The sequence below is a fragment of the Dromiciops gliroides genome, chromosome 3 (assembly GCF_019393635.1).
Source record: "Dromiciops gliroides isolate mDroGli1 chromosome 3, mDroGli1.pri, whole genome shotgun sequence".
Taxonomy (NCBI): Eukaryota; Metazoa; Chordata; class Mammalia; order Microbiotheria; family Microbiotheriidae; genus Dromiciops; species Dromiciops gliroides.
Genome location: NC_057863.1, coordinates 622,736,063 through 622,756,647, shown reverse-complemented (window position 1 = coordinate 622,756,647; position 20,585 = coordinate 622,736,063). Strand labels below are relative to the sequence as shown.

Sequence of the window (20,585 nt, the reverse complement as noted above, 5' to 3'; positions counted from 1 at the left end):
CCTGAGGAGTGAATTATTGAGGGAGGGGGCAGTGTTACACAGCACAATTTGCTCTCCGCCCCTGAAAGGTGGCAGACTTGAAGCCTCCAAACTGCAGTTGCCTGCCCTCCTGGGGGTGGTGTCTACCCCGTGCTGCGGCCAGGTTGGGAGAGGGGCCTCACATCTCTTGTCCTTGGGCCTCTCCCAGGTGCGGAGACAGCACATGGAGCGGTGTACCAGCTTCCTGGTGGATGAACTGGGAGTGGTGGATCGAGCCCAGGCGGGGGACCGCATCTTCTTTGTGTCTGCCAAAGAGGTGGTCAATGCCAGGATCCAGAAAGCTCAGGGGATGCCAGAAGGAGGTAAGGGTGCTCCTGCTCATTTGTACAGTTCTGGGAAGCCAGAAAACCCCCAGTGCTTCTTTAGTCTGGTAATGGAGGCGATAAGGTGGGCCCGAAGTGAGATGCTTTGCCTTCTCCCCCCATCCCCATGAACAGCATGAATGATTGGGGTGGTGGGTGGCAGCAACCTGTACTGGCTGCTCAGTCCTTGTCCTGCTAATCCTGGGCAATTCTCCTAGGAGGCGCCCTGGCCGAAGGATTTCAAGTGAGAATGTTTGAGTTCCAGAACTTTGAGCGGAGGTTTGAGGTGAGCCCTCCCCCACCCCACCCCTCACCATCCCCATCCCCTCCCCCTGCAGCACATGGCTCATTGGGCTCTTCTCTCCTAGGAGTGTATATCACAGTCGGCCGTGAAGACCAAGTTTGAGCAGCACACCGTCCGAGCCAAGCAGATGGTGGAAGACGCTCGCCTCATCATGGACTCTCTACATGTGGCGGCACAGGAGCAGAGGTGAGGACGGGAGGACTGGGAGGCCTGCCTCAGCAGGGTGGCGAGCAGCCGCCTAGGGTGTATGTGCAGCGCCCTCTCGTGGAGAGGAGGGGAGCATGTCTCCTCCAGGGCCGAGCTCAGTCATTACACTTCAGCTGCCTTTGTCTCCATCACCCGTTATTTGGTTTGTCATTCTCCTGAGTCGGCTCACCCAGCTCTGTGCCAATCCATCTGCATCTTCCTGGGTTCTTCTGAATCCTGTTTATTCTTCCTTTTTTTTAAAGCGTCATGAATGCTGTTCCACGGTGTGTTTGTACCATGGTTTGTTCAGCTCCTACTCAATTAATAAACAATTTTGTTTCTAGGCTTTTTCTGCCATGAAAATTATTGCTGGGAATATTTGGTATATATCAAGACTTTGGGTTTGTTTGGTTTTGTGGGGCATTGAGGGTTAAGTGACTTGCCCAGGGTCACATAGCTAGTGTCAAGTGTCTGAGGCCGGATTTGAACTCAGGTCCTCCTGAATCCAGGGCTGGTGCCTTATCCACTGTGCCACCTAGCTGCCCCCTATATCAGTACTTCGTGACTCAGACATATTTGGGGTGTGCGCCCAGTAGTGGGATTGCTCAGTCAAAGACTGTCAGCGGTTTATTCATTTTCTTGCATTATTCCAATTTGTTTTCCAGACTAGTTGGACAAATTCACAGCTCCACCAATAGCATATTAGTGGACCTGTTTTCTCATAATCCTTCCAACATTGACTGTTCTGTCATTTATTTTTTGTCAATTGAATAATAGAATTTTAGAGATGAAATTCTCTTAAACTGTTATTGAGCATCTAATGTATATAAGACATTATAGAACAGACCCAAGTGATCATCTAGTCTACCTGCCTTATTTTAAAGGAAACTGAGGCCCCTGGAGTAAGTGACTTGCCTAAGGTCACTTGTTACTTTGTTGTTGTTGTTTTTGCAGGGCAATTGGGGTTAAGTGACTTGCCCAGGGTCACACAGCTAGTAAGTGTCAAGTGTCTGAGGCCGGATTTGAACTCAGGTACTCCTGAATCCAGGTCCCGTGCTTTACCACTGTGCCATCTAGCTGCCCCTCACTTGTTACTTTGAAAGTTGAGATACTGTTGAGTCTCCTGAGCTTGATTCCATTGCTCTTTGACTACATCATATCAAGCCTTCTCTTGAAATTCCTGCAGAGCTTTAATTTGTGGGTTTGGAACTTACTGCTGCTAGCCTTGGCAAACTTAAGGTGGTCAGTTTTAAAAACACACCTTGCAAAGTCAGCCAGCCCCTGTTTGAGCACCTGCTATGTGGCCAGCACACAGTGGGAGTTAAGACTATACCCTGCAAAAGCTTAGAAGACTAGTTTTGTTTTGTTTTGGGGTTTTTTTTTTGTGAGGCAATTGGGGTTACATGACTTGCCCAGGGTCACACAGCTAGTAAGTGTCAAGTGTCTGAGGCTGGATTTGAACTCAGGTCCTCCTGAATCCAGGGCCAGTACTTTATCCACTGCGCCACCTAGCTGCTCCAAGAAGACTAGTTTTAAAACCTCCTTTGTGACTCTTCCCACCCTACCTTCACCATCTCTTTAGTGCTGTGCTGGCAATGATAGTAGGCCCGCTCTTCCACTATTGAGGAAGCTTGTGGCAATGGGAGTCCAAATCTGACCTCAGATTCTTACTGCTGGGGGACCCCTTAGCTTCTATTTGCTTCAGTTTCCTCAGACTGTGAGATATGGGGATAATAACAGCGATAACAACAATAACAGGATAATAACAGATAATAACCTCCCAGGGTTGTGTGAGGATCAAATGAGACAGTTTTTATCAAGTTCTTAACATTTTGTGTGGCACACGTAGGTGCTTAATAGAGTCTTGTTCCCTTCCTCCTTCCTTTCCCTATCCTGATGTTATGGTTGTAGGCCGATAGATCTTATAATTAGGAAAAAAGATTTACTCCTTTGTTCTTCAAAATGAATAGGACAGTGAACTGGAAGAACTCCCAATTTCCCAATGTTCCCGTTTTGCTCACACTGGCTCATGGAAGTCAATTTTCTAATTGCTGTCTTTCTCTCCAGAGTTTACTGCCAGGAAACACGAGAAGAGAGACAGGAGAGGCTGGGATTCATTGACAAGCAATTAGAGCTCCTAACCCAAGACTACAAAGTCCGAATTAAGCAGATCACGGAGGAGGTGGAAAGACAGGTGAGCACTGACTGTGAGTGTTAAAGCAGGGGGTCAAACTCAGATAGAAACAGGGTCACCAGTGCGCACAGGGATCCCCGGTTGCTGCGTCTTGACTTGGTTTTCACACATCTTTGTATTTAATTATATGTTTCCCAGTTACATTTCAGTTTGATGAGGGCGTTAGGCACTCCGGGGTGTTTCAGCCCATGTTTGGCACCTCTGTGCTAGAAGATGTTGGGGGGGAGAGGACAGAGCCCCCCAGCATAGTGACCAGGCTTAGAGGGTTTAGAGATTGGGATTGGCTGATCACCCAGACAGGTTCTGCTGCCATTAGCTGGGCCTAGGTTCTGCCTCTAAAGCTTATTTGCCTTGTGACCAGAACAAGGGGGGTGAACTAGCAGCCCTCTAGATCCCTTCTTCTGCCCCTGGAGGTTTGTGGGTGTGTGGGTGGGTGGCAGCTCTGTGCAGCCGCAGGATTGCCCCTGGGGCTTGGAATGGGACATGACCTGAGCAGATTTTTTATTTTCTGTAGGTGTCTAATGCAATGGCTGAGGAGATCAGACGCCTCTCGGTGCTGGTGGATGAGTACCAGATGGACTTTCACCCCTCTCCAGTGGTTCTCAAGGTTTATAAGAATGTGAGTCATTAAACAGGACTGTTTCCAAACCTTCCACCTACTCAGTGGGACAGGCACCAGTGACTCAGCCCCAGCTGCTGGGGCGTCTCCTCAAGGTCATGTCTGATGCTAGGCCCACAGTTTCTTAAGTAGTTTGTAGATTTGGGGGTGGGGTGTGCCTGAAGCAAATTCCAAGGAACCCGGCTTCTCAGAAATGATTTCTGCTGCCAGACTCCAAGCATGTTTGTTTTTGACTAAAACTCCCTCCTTCGGGACACCTTTCTTAATAATGATAATACTAGCCAGCGGTCATACAGTGCTTGGCATGCGTTAACTTGTGTGACCCTCACAAGGACCCTTCATCTTCCCCTGTAGGAGTTACATCGCCACATCGAGGAGGGACTGGGTCGCAACTTGTCTGACCGATGCTCTAATGCCATCACTGGGGCCCTGCAGACCATGCAGCAGGACATGATAGGTTAGTGTACCCCCCACCCCACCCCCCAACCTCAGAGGGCTCAGCCCTGCAGATGAGGGGAGAAGGGAAGCCAGGCTGCCCTTGAGCAGAGTATGTGTTGTGAATCTGTGCCCATTTCTGTACCTTTGCTGCCTTCCTCGTAATGTGGCAAGGAATCCACATGTTACAGATGTGAAGCCTGGCTAAACGTTGATGGAAGCCTCTGTTAACACCTAGAGGCTGACTCTGGCCTCCACTAACAAAGTCACATCACACGAAAAGGCATCGTAGAGTAGTAGAAAGACTGCTCAACTTGAAACCAAGCAACCTTGAGTTTATATTGAGCCCTAGATCAGTCGCCATGGAAACACATTAAGAGTTGTGTAAACGTGGGCAAATCACTTCCACTCTGCCTCCTCTGCCCGTAAGACTGGTATTTATACTACCTCCCATGATTCTAATGCAGATTCTTTTTTTAAAAAAATGTATTTAGTCATTTATTTTTCCCTAATGACCTGTAAAAACAATTTTTAACATTCATTTAAAAAACTCTGAGTTCCAAATTCCCTCCCTTCTCTCCCCATTGACAAGGCAAGCAATTCAATATAGGTTATACATGCGTAGTCATGCAAAACATTTCCACATTAGTCATGTTGTGAAAGAAAACACAGACAAAAATACTCAAAAATAAATTTTTAAAAAAGTATGCATCATTAACTTCCATTTGCCTAATTCTAGTTTTTTAAGGAATTACTTTCTTCAATGAGCTTTTGTTCTTCCTTTTCCATTTGACCAATTTTACTTTTCAAGGAGGTTTTTTCTTCAGTGAATTTTTGTGTCTCTTTTTTCATTTGACCAATTCTGTTTTTCAAGGCATTCTTTTCCTCTTTTTTTTTTTTTAACCTTTTTTACCATTTGGCCTAATCTGGTTTTTAAGGTATTATTTCCTTTAGTGTTTTCTGTGTCTCCTTTATTAAGATGTTAACTCTTCATGATTTTCTTGCATTACTCTCATTTCTCTTCCCAATTCTTCCTCTACCTCTCTCTCTCTCTCTTTTTTTTTTTTTTTTTGGTGGGGGCAGTGAGGGTTAAATGACTTGCCCAGGGCCACACAGCTAGTAAGTGTCAAGTGTCTGAGGCCGGATTTGAACTTAGGTCCTCTTGAATCCAGGGCCGGTGCTTTATCCATTGCGCCACCTAGCTGCCCCCTCTTCTACCTCTTAATTGATTTTCAGAGTCCTTTTTGAGATCTTCCATGGCCTGAAACTAATCATGTTTTTCTTGGGGGCTTTGGATGTAGGAGCTTTGACTTTATCTTCTTCTGAGAGTGTATTTTGAGCTTCCTTTACAGCATAGTAATTTTCTATGGTCAGAATTATTTTTCTGTTTGCTCATTTTCCCAGAAAAAAGCTTTTAACTCTTTAATATAAAGTAGGGTTCTACTTCCGGGGAAGAGGGCACACTGTCCCAAGCTTCAGGCATTTTGTACTGCTGTTTTTAGAGATACTTCTAGGGACCTGTAAGTTTTCAGTTCTTTCAAGGTGGTATGTTCTAAGGAGAGATGTGTTTACTACTCTCCTGGCCTTTGCTCTCATCTGTGAGTAACTACAAGCCCTCTTTTCTGCTCTGGAACTGTGATGAGGGTCCCTGCTCCACTATGGCTGCAGGCTCTGGTATGCTAGTGCTCCTTCTCACCCTGGGACTGCCACCCAGGACTGCAACCTGCATCAAGTATGGGTAAAGCAACAATTCTGCCCCAGTGCCAATAAAAAGACCCCTTCATTTTCCTTCTAATGAGTTGTTCAACCCCCTTACTGTCTGTGGGCTGAGAACTCCAGAAGCAGCCAGTGCAGCTGCAGATTCAGTGACTCCCAAGGCCTACTCCTGGTTTGCTGAGGCTGGGTCTGTGCTGGCACAGCCTGTGCTGGACTATGTTCCATTCTCAGCCAGATGTGACAGACCTTTCCTGCCAACCTTCTAAGTTGTCTTTGGCCAGAAAATTATTTCACCCTGTCCTTTTTTTTTTTTAGGTTTTTTTTTAGTGAGCTAATTGGGGTTAAGTGACTTGCCCAGGGTCACACAGCTAGTAAGTGTTAAGTGTCTGAGGCCAGATTTGAACTCAGATACTCCTGACTCCAGGGCCAGTGCTTTATCCACTTCGCCACCTAGCTGCCCCCACCCTGTCCTTTTGTGGATTCTGCTGCTCCAGGAATTGTTTAATGGCATTATTTAAAGGTATTTGAGGGAGAGCTCAGGCAAGTCACTGTCTTTCCTCTGCCATCTTGGCTCTGCCTCTGATACAGATTTTGGGGGGGGGGGCAATGAGGGTTAAGTGACTTGCCCAGGTTCACACAGCTAGTAAGTGTCAAGTATCTGAGGCCTGATTTGAACTCCTGAATCCAGGGCTGTTGCTTTATCCATGGCTCCACCTAGCTGCTGCCCCCCCCCCCTTACAGATTCTAACACTGTTTCTCCTTGGTCTTTGAGTTGCTACATCGAAAAATTTTTTTAATCTTCTTTTGGCCAGCCTCCTGGTAACAAGCTTCTCTGTACTTCTCTGTACTCATCTGGTCCACAGATGACAGACAGACAGACTGATAGAGTCTGGGCCCTCATAAATCTCCCTTGGCCTAGCAGGTACACACCACTGTGAGGGTTTTGAAGGAGGATTTCAGTGGAGGGCAGTAACACATGGGCTGTTAGGCTGACAATGAAGGTAACGGGGGATAGAATCCACCTCTGCAAGTGGACAGACATCATTTTAAAGTATGAGAAGGCTGAGTAGAAATATAATACCAAGGTATTTAGATCTCTATTGCTTTAAGGTTAACAAAGCAACCCATGTGTTATCTCATTTGACCATCCCCACAAACCTGGAAAGTAGGTGCTATTCGCATGTGTTGCTGAGAGATGTTAAGTGATTTACCTAGGTCACCCAGCTAATGTCTGAGGTAGGATTTGAACTTAGGACCTCCTGATTCCAAGTCCAACATTCTATTCCCTGGGCTCCCTAGTTGCCTCATAGTAATGGAAGTATTAGGTGAATTAAAATAGCATTGGAGTGTCCTGAATAATTATCCAATACAGAATCCACTGTTGAGTAATGTCTGCCTTTGGAATAGGGCAGAAGTCCCCTTGGCTCAGGACACCAACAGAATTTCAGATTTTCTCTTAAATAAATTGTCCCAGTGACTGCCATTGCCTACCATAGCATCGGTGTCAGAGGTTTATGATTTGGAATGTTCTGACTCTTCTTCCTGTTTGTGATTTGTACCAGATGGCTTGAGACCCCTCCTCCCTGTCGCCCTGCGGGGCCAAATAGACATGCTGGTCCCGCGACAGTGCTTCTCGCTCAGTTATGACCTGAATTGTGACAAGCTCTGTGCCGACTTTCAGGAGGACATCGAGTTCCACTTTTCTCTTGGGTGGACTATGCTTGTGAACAGGTTTCTGGGACCAAAGAACAGCCGCCGGGCCTTGATGGGCTATAATGACCAGGTAAGAAACCTTCCAGTGGCACAGGCTCCTCACTTGGGAAAGGGGCTCAGAGTTAGAAAGGCTCTCAGTAGCCACCACGTCCAGGCCAGCCCCACACAGATGGAACAATCCCCTCCGGAGCTCGCCCAGCAAGTGGTCCTGCAGCTGACACTCTGACAAGGAGCCCTCCCGGTGCAGGCAACCTGTTCCATTTTGGAACACGCAGGCCTCACCCCAGCTGCTCGTCCCAAGGCATCCTTGGAAGGACTGCGCCCTGCTCTCCCTGTCCTGTGGTCAGAATGTTGCTCCTCGCATCTGGCTCACATCCTTCCTGCTCCATTTTAAGCCTCTTCTTTCTTGCTCATCTTCATTGGCAGCTGAACTCACCCCGTCCCTCCACCAAGGTCAGGGAGCCCATTCTGGAGTTGGAGGCACTTCATGGAGGCCTTTTCCCTTTTTCTTTTCTCTCCATCTAGATCCAGCGTCCCATACCTCTAACTCCTGCAAACCCTAGCATGCCGCCCTTGCCTCAGAACTCTCTCTCCCAGGAAGAGCTCATGGTCTCCATGGTCACCGGCCTGGCCTCCCTGACCTCCAGAACCTCCATGGGAATCCTCGTTGTTGGAGGAGTGGTGAGTAGGGAGGAGAGGGTGTGTGGTGGAGGGGAGCGGGAATCAGTCCTCTCAGGTCACTACTAGTGACCAGCCAACTGACTGAGTGTTAGAGCCAGTTACAGAGGAGGCTCCAGGGGCCACTGCAGAGCTCCTGAATTGCCCCATTGTGGAATTCTTTGGTAATAAATCCCTGTCAGAAATCAGACCCTCAGAGTTGGAGTGGGGCATGAGGCCCATCTTCTCAGGTAGACAAGTAGGAAGGAAGCAGTGCTTCAGCCTCAGTCAGTGTGATGGACACCAGGCCTGGTTCTCATCTCCCTTTGGACTGATCTTTTCACGCCTGCGGCTGCAGCAGGTAACTGGGCAAAGGCAAGGCCAGCAGGAGGAGCCTAGCCATGGCCGCCACTACTGGACACTGGCCGGGCCCTGCCATGAGCTCCAGTTCTTTTTTCCATCCCCACATTTCTTGAGGGCTTTGGGCTTTTCCTCATCACTGCCCTAGACTCTGGGCTCCTGTTTCTGCATGTTCCTCCCAGTGCACTCAGTACCTCCACAGCGCCTGGCCTGGGTGACCCTCTCTCAGGGCTGCAGGTCTGCCCTCTTCTCATGTCTCACAGCCATAGCCCACATCAGGCCTAGGGTACCTCTTTCCCAGGCTACTGTGTAGACTGTTTCCTTGACTCGGCTCACTCCTCTCAGCATCAGTCCGTGTCCATCTGTCCAGGCTTCTCTCTGCATCATCCAAGTGATGTCTTACAGCATAGGCATCTTCTATCAAGTTCATGGACCATGGTGTGTTTAACCATTCCTCAGGAGGTGGGCTGCCGCTTTGCTGCAAGGTCTTTGCTGCCACACAAGGCACTGCTATAAATGTTTTAGTGTAGTTGGAGACTTTCTTCTTGTCAATGGCTTTCTTGGGGTGTGTGATCTTTCATGCACTGGATGCCTACTAAAAGTTTGCTGAATTGCTCCACTGAGCCTCATGAAGGAGGGACTCTAGTTGGTCTCTTCCTCTTACAGATGAGGGCACACAAGAAGTGACTTGCCCAGTGTCACACAGCTAGCAAGAAGGTGGGTCCAGCAGGGACCTGAAGCCTCTTTGTCTGATTCCAAACCCAGTGCTCTTGAGACCGTACCGGGCCCCTCCATTCTCCCAGGCAAAAGTTCTCATCGGGCACCTTCCCTGTGCCAGCTCCAGGGTCTGGCACAGCAGAGGAATTCAACAGTCAGCCCCATCCCTGCTCTCCACTAGCCGGCAGTCTAAGGATACAGACTGGCCACAAGGGCTCAGTGAAGGACTCTCCTTGTCCCTCTAACAGGGCCAATTCCATGTGCTGAAGGATCAGCTGTGTGTTGGAGGGCTGGATGGAGACAGGGCCAGTGACCCCAGCCAGATTGCTTCACCTCTCTGGCTCTGGGCTTCTCCTTGGATGGGAGGGTCACAAAGTTCCTTCCAGCCCCATTTCCATTGATTAGGTTCTTGTTGCTACTCAGGATCCCCTCAAGTAGAACAACACACCGTTGGGTCACGTGGCACAGAGCTGCCGTGTTGCACTATTATCATCTAAGCAGGATTTCAGAGACAGACTTGACTGCCGTGGCACCTCTATCTTCTGTGGTTCCTGGCAGAACCACATTCTTGACTGACTGGCCAAGCCCTGACCTTGCCCTCTGAGGAGCCTTGAAGTTGTATGTAGGATTGTCACTGAAGCCCCAGAGTCCCCTCTTGTATCTGAAAGTGCCAGGGTGGGCAGGGGAGGCCCAGTGCTTTGGGCTTCAGCCTCCATTCCTTGGTGCATTCATGGGAAGTCTGCAGCCTAGTGACACACCTTTCCCTTCCAAAGACAAACAGAGAGAGGCTGGCTTTATAACCCCTTCTGGGGAGGTTAGTCTGCTGAGTTAGTGCACAGGATGCTGGGCTCAGTGTCAGCAAGGCCCGAGTTCAAATGTGGCCTCAGCCACTTTCTCAGTGTATGACCTATCTCCATTTCCTCATGTCTAAAATGAAGAGGCTGGACCAGGCCTTCAAGGCCCCTTCAGGCTATATTTTAAGGATCCTATAGATCCTTGCATCTAATTATAATGATAGTAGTTAGCATTTATATAGTGTCTGCTCCATGCCAGGCCTTGTGCTAAGCACTTTATCTATCTTATTCGATCCTCACAACAACCCCTTTTTGCAGTTGAGGAAACTGAGGCAAACAGAGGTTGAGTGACTTGCCTTAAGTTTCTGAGGCAGGATTTGAATTCGGGTCTTTTGGCTCCAGGCCTAGTGCTCTATCCATTGTACCAGCAGCTGTCTGGAAATCTAGAAATAAGCAGAAACTGCCTTGAGATAACAAAGGCCCTCCTGTCCTTGTTAAAGATGGAGTTTGTTGAAGCTTGGTCACCTGCTTTCCCAGCTCACAGGGTGTTATCAGCATCCTAATGGCAGAGTGGTCACAGTTGGCCACACACAATGGCAGGAGTGTGGTTGGGAAGCAGATACCGAATGGTGTCATTGCTGCAGTTGGGGGTCACAGTGACCCAGAGTTGTGGAGGGAGAAGTTTTAAGGGGAGAGTGCCCTGCATTCCAGGAAGATGGGAGCACATGTTTAGTAAGCATGTGTTACGTGTGAGCCCTGGGCTCAGTGTTGGGGATAAAGCATTTCATTACCAGCATTGTCCCTGCCCTGTGGGTGCTGACAGTATGATCGAGGGCTGGGGGATGAGACGTATGCCAGTGACTGGTCAAAGTTAGTTATCAAACTGAGCGGCAGCAGGAGAAAGGTCCTTGGCCGTGTCCTGCGAGGTTCCAGGGGTGCCAGGTAAGGGCCGTGCCTCCCTTGGAGAGTGTCCGTGGACCAGCTCTGGCCCTGGTGAGGGGAGGACAAGACAAGGGCGTGCAGACAGCATTGAGTCCTTTGGGATTTTTGCCTGGCCTTTCTCCTTTCCCCAGTCTACATGTCTTCCCTCTCTGTGTGGTGTAGGACTCATTCATTCCTTCATGGTCTGTTCTGGGCACTATACCCCAAGAAGACATCTTGGGGGGCATTCACATTTCGCTAGGAGAATCTTGAAAAGAGGTTGTACAGGGGGGCAACTAGGTGGCACATTGGATAAAGCACCAGCCCTGGATTCAGGAGAACCTGAGTTCAAATCTGGCCTCGGACACTTGACACTTACTAGCTGTGTGATCCTGGGCAAGTCACTTAACCCTCATTGCCCTGCCCCAAAAACAGAGAGAGAGAGAGAGAGAAGAAAAGAGGTTGTATGGATGCTAGGGACGTTTCTTTGGAGCACATTGGGGTATAGTCAAGCACAGGATGAGGGATCCAGCTGTCAGAATTGTACATGGACCTCTAGGAAAGTGACGGGCATGTCACTGAATTTGTTAACTTCTCGTTGCCTCAATTTCCTCATCTGTAAAAATGTCGGGGTTGGACTGGGTAATTGCTGAGGACCCTTCCTGCCCTTAAGATCCTCTGATCTCTGGGAGCCCTTCCTGCCTCCTTAGAATTGTCATCAGGCTCTGCCGAGATAATAGAAACAGTCAGGACTCCCAGCGTGTTATTGAGTGCCCTGTGCATCTGCTCCCTGCCATGCTACAGTGACCATGGCCCTTGGGGTGGCCTCCAGGAGAGCAGAGCCACAGACAGCGTGTCATAGGCTGCACCTCTGGCCTGTTGGAACCTCCGCTGAAGCCTGCAGCCAGGGCCCCCAACAAAGCTGAGCCTGGCAGGCAGCACAAGAGCACCAAATGATGCATGTTGGTTAGTTTTTCTTTTTTCCCCAGTGGGTGGAGTAGGGGAGAGAAGATTGTTTCTGTTCACTGAAAAAAATTAAATCTTCCAAAAGGATGCCTGACCATTATGTAATACTTCCTCGTCTACAAAGCCCTCTGAACTCCTTTGAGCCTTCTCCAACAGTGTTATGGTCAATCATCTTGATTTTAGAGATGAAGAGATTGGCTCAGACAAGTGGCTTTCAAAGGGGCACAAAGGTGGTAAAAGGCAAAGTCAGGACTAGGATTTGAGTTCTCAGACGTCAAGATCAATACTTCTCTTTAAAAAAAAGTTAATGCTTGTTGATAGCTTTTGTTTTATGTCACCTAGATTTCTCCCAGTTTTCCTTCCCTCCCAGGGTTATCCAATATAATGAATTTCTTTATGAGAAAGAGGAAACAAAATGAGCCAAAGCAAACAGGATATGAGTGCGTCTGGGAAGGGCTGCAGGAGGCAGCTGGGATCCTCTTCCACCACACAACTGTCCCCCCCCCCCCTCCCCAGGATGATGAGAGCTGCCATTCTCTCCCTCCTTGGGGCCAGACGTCTTGAGGGTCACTTTTAATGATGTTGGGGTGGTTTCTCTGTATTCACACCCTGGCTGGCACTGTGTATATTGTACCATGTCTGGTAGACCTGGCTCTGTAGACATCTCCTTTCTTATAGCCCACTTCTGCTGCCCTGCCTAACCCTCCCCCATTCTGCGGGCATCCCCTGTTTCCAGATCGTTGTGTCATTCAGTGCTTTTCCACTACCCCCACAATGTACCTGCCTGCCAGCCATTGCTGGTGTTCCCCAAAACGGTTGTGCCTGGTCTCTGCTTCTGGCTGCTGACCCTGGTTTGCCCTTCCAGGTCTGGAAGGCTGTGGGCTGGAGGCTAATCGCCCTTTCTTTTGGGCTCTATGGTCTCCTTTACGTCTATGAGCGCGTGACGTGGACCACCAGAGCCAAGGAGAGGGCCTTCAAGCGCCAGTTTGTGGACTACGCCAGCGAGAAGCTGCAGCTCATCATTAGCTACACCGGCTCCAACTGCAGCCACCAAGTCCAACAGTGAGTAGCTCCTGCCTCCCCTTAGATCCTCAGGCCAGTCCTGGCCTCCTGGGCCGTCCAGGGGCCTTGCTCCAAGACAGACCAGCCTCTCTTAGCACACCCCTGACCCTGTTTACTATGGACAACAATGACATAGTCCCTCCTGTGTCCTGCCTTGTGACTCAAAAGGCAGAGCCAGCCAGAGAGCTGCTTGAGGACACCACAGCACGAGGGCATGGGGTAGGGGCAAGGGGGGTGATCCTGGTAGCATCTTCCCCAGAGTTTTCACTGCTATTTGAGCACCATTACTTCTGGTCAGGTCAGTGGCTGATATTTCTCTGGACCTGAGCAAAGTCAGGAAAAGCTATTTCTCAGATTTCCAGCTTTGAAGATTTAGGGATAAACGTTTACTGATGACTTTTCGCAGAGCAGGAAAATTAAATGGGAATGATTCTTTTCATTAGCTCTGACTTCAGCAGGTTAGGCAGACATTGTGCATGATGCAGAGGACACAGAGCACACGGCATGTGTGGGTGTTTGGGGTGGAAGGTGCTCAGGTCCTCGTGTCCAGAGCGTGGGCCTGGGCTTCCCCTTCGGTGCTCATGTCATGTAGCTCAAACCTCTGTGCTTCCCAATGACCAAGGCTTTCCTTCCAGGGAGCTGTCCGGGACCTTTGCTCACCTGTGTCAACAAGTGGATGTGACCCGGGAGAATTTGGAGCAGGAGATCACTGCCCTGAATAAAAAAATCGAAGTTCTTGATTCATTGCAGAGCAAAGCCAAACTCCTTAGGTAAGGGTGCTGCGGCAGCCACAGGGGGTCCTGTTGGCCGGGTTGGCTCTTCCCAGAACAGACTCGTCTGGCAGACTCACTAGTCGCATTAGTGACAGCCTGCTGCCCCTGCAGGGGAAGCCAGGAAGGCCTGCCCAGTGTGGGAAAGGAACAGCCTTTCTCACCAGGTGGTTATAAGGATCCAATAAGAGGCATTTGAATGCATTTGGGGAAAAAGGAATAAGAACAATATAATTGAGAATTAGGATCTCTCAGTCTCTATTTCCTCATCTGTGGAATGGGCATAATAACACCCCTACTTCTCAGGGTTGTTCTGAGGATCAAATAAGATGATCCATGGAAAGTGCTTTGCAAACCTTCACACACTATGTAAAATGCTAAGATGATGATGAGCTCAGGCTGCCAGGATGTAGAACCTTTAGAAAACCCCAGCACATGGGGCAGCTAGATGGTACAGTGGTTAAGGCACCAGCCCTGGGCTTAGGAGTACCTGAGTTCAAATCTGGCCTCAGACACTTGACACTGTGTGACCCTGGGCAAGTCACTTAACCCCCATTGCCTACAAACAAAACAAACAAAACAAACAAACAAAAAAACCAAAACCAAGAAAACCCCAGCACAGATTATTGGGAAACCGAGGGCTACAGAAGACTAATTATGTAGGTGGTAAGAAGGAGAGCTGGGATCTGAATGTGGGCTGGCTGATTCCCAAGTTCCATCCTCTCTCTGTGACTCCACCGCCTCCAGGACCTTTGCATTTCCTGCCTCCCCTTCTGGAGTTTCATCAGACAGACCGTCCATTTCTCTGGCTTTGCCAAAGTGCCATCCCATCTCCTTAGCCAGTAGCAGACCCCAGACTGACAAATGACAGTCTCACAAGGGACCCATTTCAGCAGATGGTCCTTGTCTCATGAGTTGGGGGGTTGCCTTGGTCCTACGGGGCTGGAGATCTGCTATCTCAGCTCATTCATACATGACGTATATGAGTTCTGTGTTCTAACTCCATGGGATGGCTTGATGTTCCCTGACCTTCAAGTTCCTCTTTGCCTGTAGGCAAAAAATGGGTGCCCACAACGAATTAGCCCTTCCTTTTTGCCTCTCACAATCCTTATCTTTCTGAAGGACACAGCTTGGCTAAAGGCTGTGTTCTGTATGCACATATGCACGCGCGCGCGCGTGTGCACACACACACACACACACACACACACACACAGAGTCTCCCCTGCTACTTCAGATACCCATAGAGCATTGGTCTGATGTGTCCCTTGCCCCTTTGCTCCCTGTCTTGTGTTACCACATGAATTCAGAGAAGTCTCTCTCCAGGAGAATGGAATTCCTTGTAAACCAGAACTGTGTTATGTCTTTTGTCTTTGTGATTCCCTCACATATATAGGAGGCACCAGATCTATACAATGATTATTTCTCTTTTCAGGAATAAGGCTGGTTGGCTGGACAGCGAACTCAACATGTTCACCCATCAGTACTTGCAGCCAAGCAGATAGTGGGGAAAGCCGGGAGCTCCAGGAGGTGCAAAGAGCGGATATTGGGGCTCAGACGGAGGCATAACACAGTGGGAGGGGCCTTAGGCCAAGCCACAGAAGCCAGTTCTCGTGGGTAGTGGCCATGTAAATGGTAGCACCCCAGTTTCTGATACGGCGTTGAACCTTTAAACGCTAGTTATTTATTACCCTTCCTTTGCCGGCTGTTGCGATTAGATGGTTTGTGGGAAGAATGTCTGTCTCCATACACTTAAGGAAGAATTTTTCTTGTAAAGATAACTGCAGATGGTACTGAGGTTTCTTAAAATTTTATTTCTAAATTTTTATCAAGTTCTGATTGATTCAGTCTTTTGGTTATCTGGTAAATTACTTGTTCTGATGATTCTTTTGATCTCAGAATTGGCCAAAGCCCATATTGAGAGTATTGGAGAAACTTAGTGCTCCAGCAGAGACCCCTCCTCTCCCCCTTTCCCCCTCCCTCCCTCCATGGTACTGGCCCTAGCCAGTGTAGACCCACAGTCCTCCGCTCTTCTTCAGCTAAAATACAACAGTAGAGAATGGCCACTCTTGTGAGCGCTTGTGTTTGCCCCTTACGTACAGATGTTCACTTGACATAGCTACAAATAAGTTGAGAGTCTCAGCCAGATCCAGCCCAGGAAGAAGTTTTGCTTGGGTTCATTTGGCTTGATCAGCTTTAACCCTCTTTCCCTTTTGCAGTGCTTCAGTCATTCTTGCAGACGGCACTTTGTCAGGGCTGATAGACACAAAATGGCTGGACCAGGGAGGTCCAGCCACTCCAGAGCTGTCTGGGACTTGAAGACTTGCTGATGAAAATAGCTTAGAGAGAACTGTCAGCAGTGCGTCACTATGTGAGGACTGAAGTGCGTGTGTGGTGTTCGCTTTCAAGATGGCGGCACGTTCTGCCATTCTCTTCCCCAGTACATGGCTGGTTCAAGTCCTTGGTTTCTGTCGTGCATCTGTGTGAGGTCTCATTTTATCAAAGAGAAGTAGGTTTGGAGGAAGGAAGGAAGGAAGGTGCTGAAGAAAGAAAAGGCAGAAGTGACTTGGGAATTGAGAGGAGACATGGGCAGCAAGCATAGATAATGGGGCCTTCCCACAAGACATCTTTGAGCACAGTGAAAGACCAGCTTGAGTGACGATTACTGAGCTAGTCTCCTTTTGTGCTTGAAGTAGGCCCTCTCACCCGCCCAGCTTAGATTTGCCATCCTTTGCTTCTCCCCCCGAGAAATGAAATCACCAGTTTCAGACAGCCTGCCTGCCAATGTGTCTAGAAGAATTGGTTCCACATTGCTGTGGCTGTTCCTGGCTCAGCATTGTGCCAGTGACTCCTTGAATCATTTCACAGAGAGTTTAGAAAAATCCACACTTCCTCGTCTATCTCCCACCATCCATCCCTTTAAGTTTCAGTCTGAGACCCATCTTGGCCCTGTGAGTGCACTGTAGACTGTTTTTCCATCCTTCATTTCAGGGTGACTTCTCACTGGAAGTAGGTGAGCTCCCATCCTTGGGATGTTGGCTTCTTCTGTGGTGCCAGTCAGTATCCATCCCACAGAGTCTTGAAACCCTGGAGAACAGGGACAGTGACTTTGCTGGTGACTGACTGTCCATGAGGAGATGGAGTGGCCCCACAGGAGACGGCTCAGCTGGCAGGCAGGGACCCCCTTCCTTCCCTCGAGAACTCAGCATCCCCACTCTAGCTGGCCAGTTCAGGCAGCTTCTCCCTTCTTGCTTCTGCATCTTGCTGCCATTTCATGGCCCTGGGCTTAGTTGTTGTATTCTAGTCTCCACTCACTGCCCATTGAGCAGGCAGGAACATTGGAAAGCATTGTGAGTGCAGACTGACCCATCTAGCTTAGGTCCTGCTCCAGAGTCTTCAGTGCTCGGTGACTGAGTTGAAGCCACTGTAGGGGTGGAGGGAATTCCCTTGAGATGGGGCTGTTGGGCAGGGATGTGGATGACATTCATGTACTTGCCTGTCCCCAAACCCCAGTGGCTGGCATGGAAAGAGGGTTCGTAGCAGGTCTTTGCCAAGGTAGGAAGAGGGTGAGCATTTATTTTTAACGTTTTGCCAGGATTGACCAGCAGTAGCCTCAAAGGTTGATTTAAAATCACTGTAACAAAGCACAGTTGCCAATGAATTGGGGGGGGGGGGCGGTTAAAATCTAAGTTTTAAAATGAAAACATCTCTTAATGGCTTGAATGTAACTGGGGAGGACATGGGAATTTTGAGGCTCTTATGTGATAAATGGGTTAAATCTAATTTGTGACAATGAGGAAAAACCCTTTACTAACAGATGTTTGGCAAAATGCACTTTATTTTAATGCTGCTAACTTTTCCCCTTTTTTATGTTAAGTTGTTGGGTTACTCAGATCTAAGCTCGATAATGAGTTCTCTCTCTGTTGTATTTAAGATGATAGGTTTTCCTGAATTAGCCCTGTATCATTGCTGAGAATATTGGAAACTGAAATAAAAAAGCTGTTGGGAAACACTCTGCTTGCATTTTATCTGTTTAAATTCACTGCAAAACCTTGAAAAATCACTCTGATTAGAAGGATAGCTGAGCCTGCAGACTATCCTATTGTGTATTGGGGGCAGATCTTCTTAAAATATGCCTAGGAGAGACCCAGGCATTCTAGATTGGGTCTTGGGGTGTCTCAGGAGATCAAAAGCATCCAGCCTTAAGTAACCAACAAACCCGAATTTTTTCTGTAACCCAAAACCATGGGATTTCTTAAAGGTAGAAGAAATCAAACCTCATGTAACCCTTCTGAGAGTTGGCTGTCTTGATTTTTTTCCAAAGCAGATGGAGTTCTCAGGAAGGGCTTACCCAAATTACTCTGAACACAGGCGCACATGGCTGCTGTCTTTACTAGGGCCCAGATGCAGTGTAGGCCATGTAGAGTCGCCCAAGTTAGGCCTGTAAGTCTCCTTGCAGACATACGCAGCATAAGCAGAATGGCAGCTGGAGTCCCAGCATCATAGACTGAGCAGAAGGGGACCTTAGCAGTCACCTACCCCCACCCCCCACCCCAGTATCATTATAGAGATGAGGAAACAGGCTCAGCAAAGTTAAAGTGGTGTTCCTGAGGTCACCAGGGTTACAGAAGTGGCAGGGCCAGGATCAGAGAACCCAAATAAACCTTCCTCACTTCTGATCTAGCTCTGAGACCCTTCCCAGGCCGGCCCCGAGCTTCTTCCTCTGTTAAATGAGGGAGTTGGGATACATGATCTCTAATGCCCCTCTCAGCTCCGAGCCCACCCTCTGCACTCATGTAATTACAATAATTAGATAGTAAGACCCACTCTCCAGAGCAGTTGCACCACAATGAATACTTGATTGTTCATTTCCAAATGACTGGAAACAAAACCCCTACTAAGCTCCCCCCCCCCCCCCCGCCCCCATGATGAGGAAAGATACTCACACCATTCGAGGTCATTCTCTTTTCCCATGAAGTTAATTTCTGATAAGCCATACCTTATCCTTCAAAAACCTTGTAAGCTTTAAAATACAGTTGAAAAACGGGCAAGTCATTTGACCTGCATCTCAATTGCCTCCTCTATAAAATGTGGGTGAGAGAGTGGAGCATAGATTTCGAACTGAAAAGACCTTTACAAGCCGTTGAGTCTGGCCCCCTCATTTTGCAGGGGAAGAAACTGAACACAGAGAGGTGGTGATTTGTACAGGGTCACATGACTGGTAAGTATCTGAGGCAGGTTTCAAACTCGGGTCTTCCCAACTGTAGTGCTCTATCCAGCTCTATCTGCCTCTGCCAAATGAGAATGTACATAATACACTTGTAACCCTCAACTGGTGAATAAATGCAATTTTATTATGCTTTCTGATCATGTCTGGGAATTCTTAACCTAAGCCCATGAGCTCTTCTATGTCCTTTAGAATGCATTTTTGCAATGAGGAAAAGCTAACTGGGGGAAAATGACTCAAGCATTTGAAGGGCTGCCATGTGAAAAAGATCTGTTTTGCTTAGGCCCCGAGGGAGGAACTAGGAGGAGCTAGTGAAATGTATTGGGACAGATTTCCATTCCACGTTAAGAAAGCTTCCTGACCAGAGCTGTCCCAAAGCAGGGAGGGAGTGGACTCCCCTCACTGGAGGTCTTCAGGCCTGAGAGGCCAGATATTCACATGTAAAAATGTTGCAGAGGGGTGGGCTGAGCCCTATTACTGCGGTGCATCTCCCTCCTTCCCCTTTATCCAGCACAAGAGGTTTCCACAACTACTTTTGTTTAACTTCCTATAATCCCTGTGTAGACTATGCTGTCCTCCTGAACCATCAGGATCCCCTGCCCCCTGGACTCTGGGCTCCAATCAGTGAGCTCTCACCTTATTCCTACCCCAGCTACTGCTACTGCTGGCTCCAGTAAGGAGGGTAGAATTTGAACTGGGATTTGGAGGAAGGGTAGGATTTGGATAGGAAAGTAACAAAACAGTGTTTTCGGAGTGCCTGGCACTTAATAAATGATGGTGAGATTGGACTGGGTCATCTGACTGCACTGTGTAAGATACATAGGGAATCAACCTAGAAAGAGGTTATTTTGTGGAACGAGACAATAAAATTCAGTTGGAAGAGAAAAAGGTCAGTAATTTCTTTTCTTTTTTTTTTTTTTTTGCAGGGCAATGAGGGTTAAGTGACTTGCCCAGGGTCACATAGATAGTAAGTGTCAAGTGTCTGGGGCCGGATTGGAATTCAGGTCTTCCTAAATTCAGGGCCAGTGATTTATCCACTTCACCACCTAGCTACCCCCAAGGTCAGTAATTTCAAGGGAAAAATATGTTTTCAAAAAGGAATTCTAGAGACGCAACATTATCAGACTTCCATTATAAAGCAGCAATTATCAGAGCTATATAGTATCAGTTAAAAGAAAAGTAGATCAGGGGCAGCTAGGTAGCGCAACGGATAAAGCACTGGCCCTGGATTCAGGAGGACCTGAGTTCAAATGTGGCCTCAGACACTTGATACTTACTAGCTGTGTGACCCTAGGCAAGTCACTTAACCCTCACTGCCCCACAAAAAAAAAAAGAAAGAAAGAAAGAAAGAAAAAGAAAAGTAGATCTGTGGATCAACTGTGAAAGACTTAAGTTACTCTGATCGAGACAATGATGCAAGACATTTCCAAAGGGCCATGACAAAAAATGCTATTCCAGAGAGAGAAATGATGAATTCTGAATGTAGATTGAAGCATACTTTAAAAAAAACTCTTTATTATTTTATTTTGTGTTTTCTTTTGCAACATGGCTAATATGGAAATATGTTTCGTAAGACTTCACATGTATAATTGGTATCAAATTGCTT

The 20,585-nt window shown here is 48.1% G+C and overlaps 1 protein-coding gene across 2 annotated transcripts in view; it reads left to right on the top strand.

Moving 5' to 3' along the window:
- Positions 1-17,764, top strand: part of MFN2 (mitofusin 2) — a 31,227-nt gene extending 13,463 nt beyond the window's left edge. For both annotated transcript variants that reach the window (XM_043996648.1, XM_043996647.1), the window contains 11 exons: positions 188-341; positions 560-627; positions 710-831; positions 2,899-3,025; positions 3,540-3,644; positions 3,999-4,101; positions 7,358-7,578; positions 8,034-8,189; positions 12,789-12,985; positions 13,621-13,755; positions 15,188-17,764. In XM_043996648.1, the coding sequence (XP_043852583.1) occupies positions 188-341; positions 560-627; positions 710-831; positions 2,899-3,025; positions 3,540-3,644; positions 3,999-4,101; positions 7,358-7,578; positions 8,034-8,189; positions 12,789-12,985; positions 13,621-13,755; positions 15,188-15,257 (1,458 nt within the window). In that variant the 3' untranslated portion in view covers positions 15,258-17,764. The remainder of the gene's footprint in view (positions 1-187; positions 342-559; positions 628-709; positions 832-2,898; positions 3,026-3,539; positions 3,645-3,998; positions 4,102-7,357; positions 7,579-8,033; positions 8,190-12,788; positions 12,986-13,620; positions 13,756-15,187) is intronic.
- Positions 17,765-20,585: the final 2,821 nt, after the last annotated feature.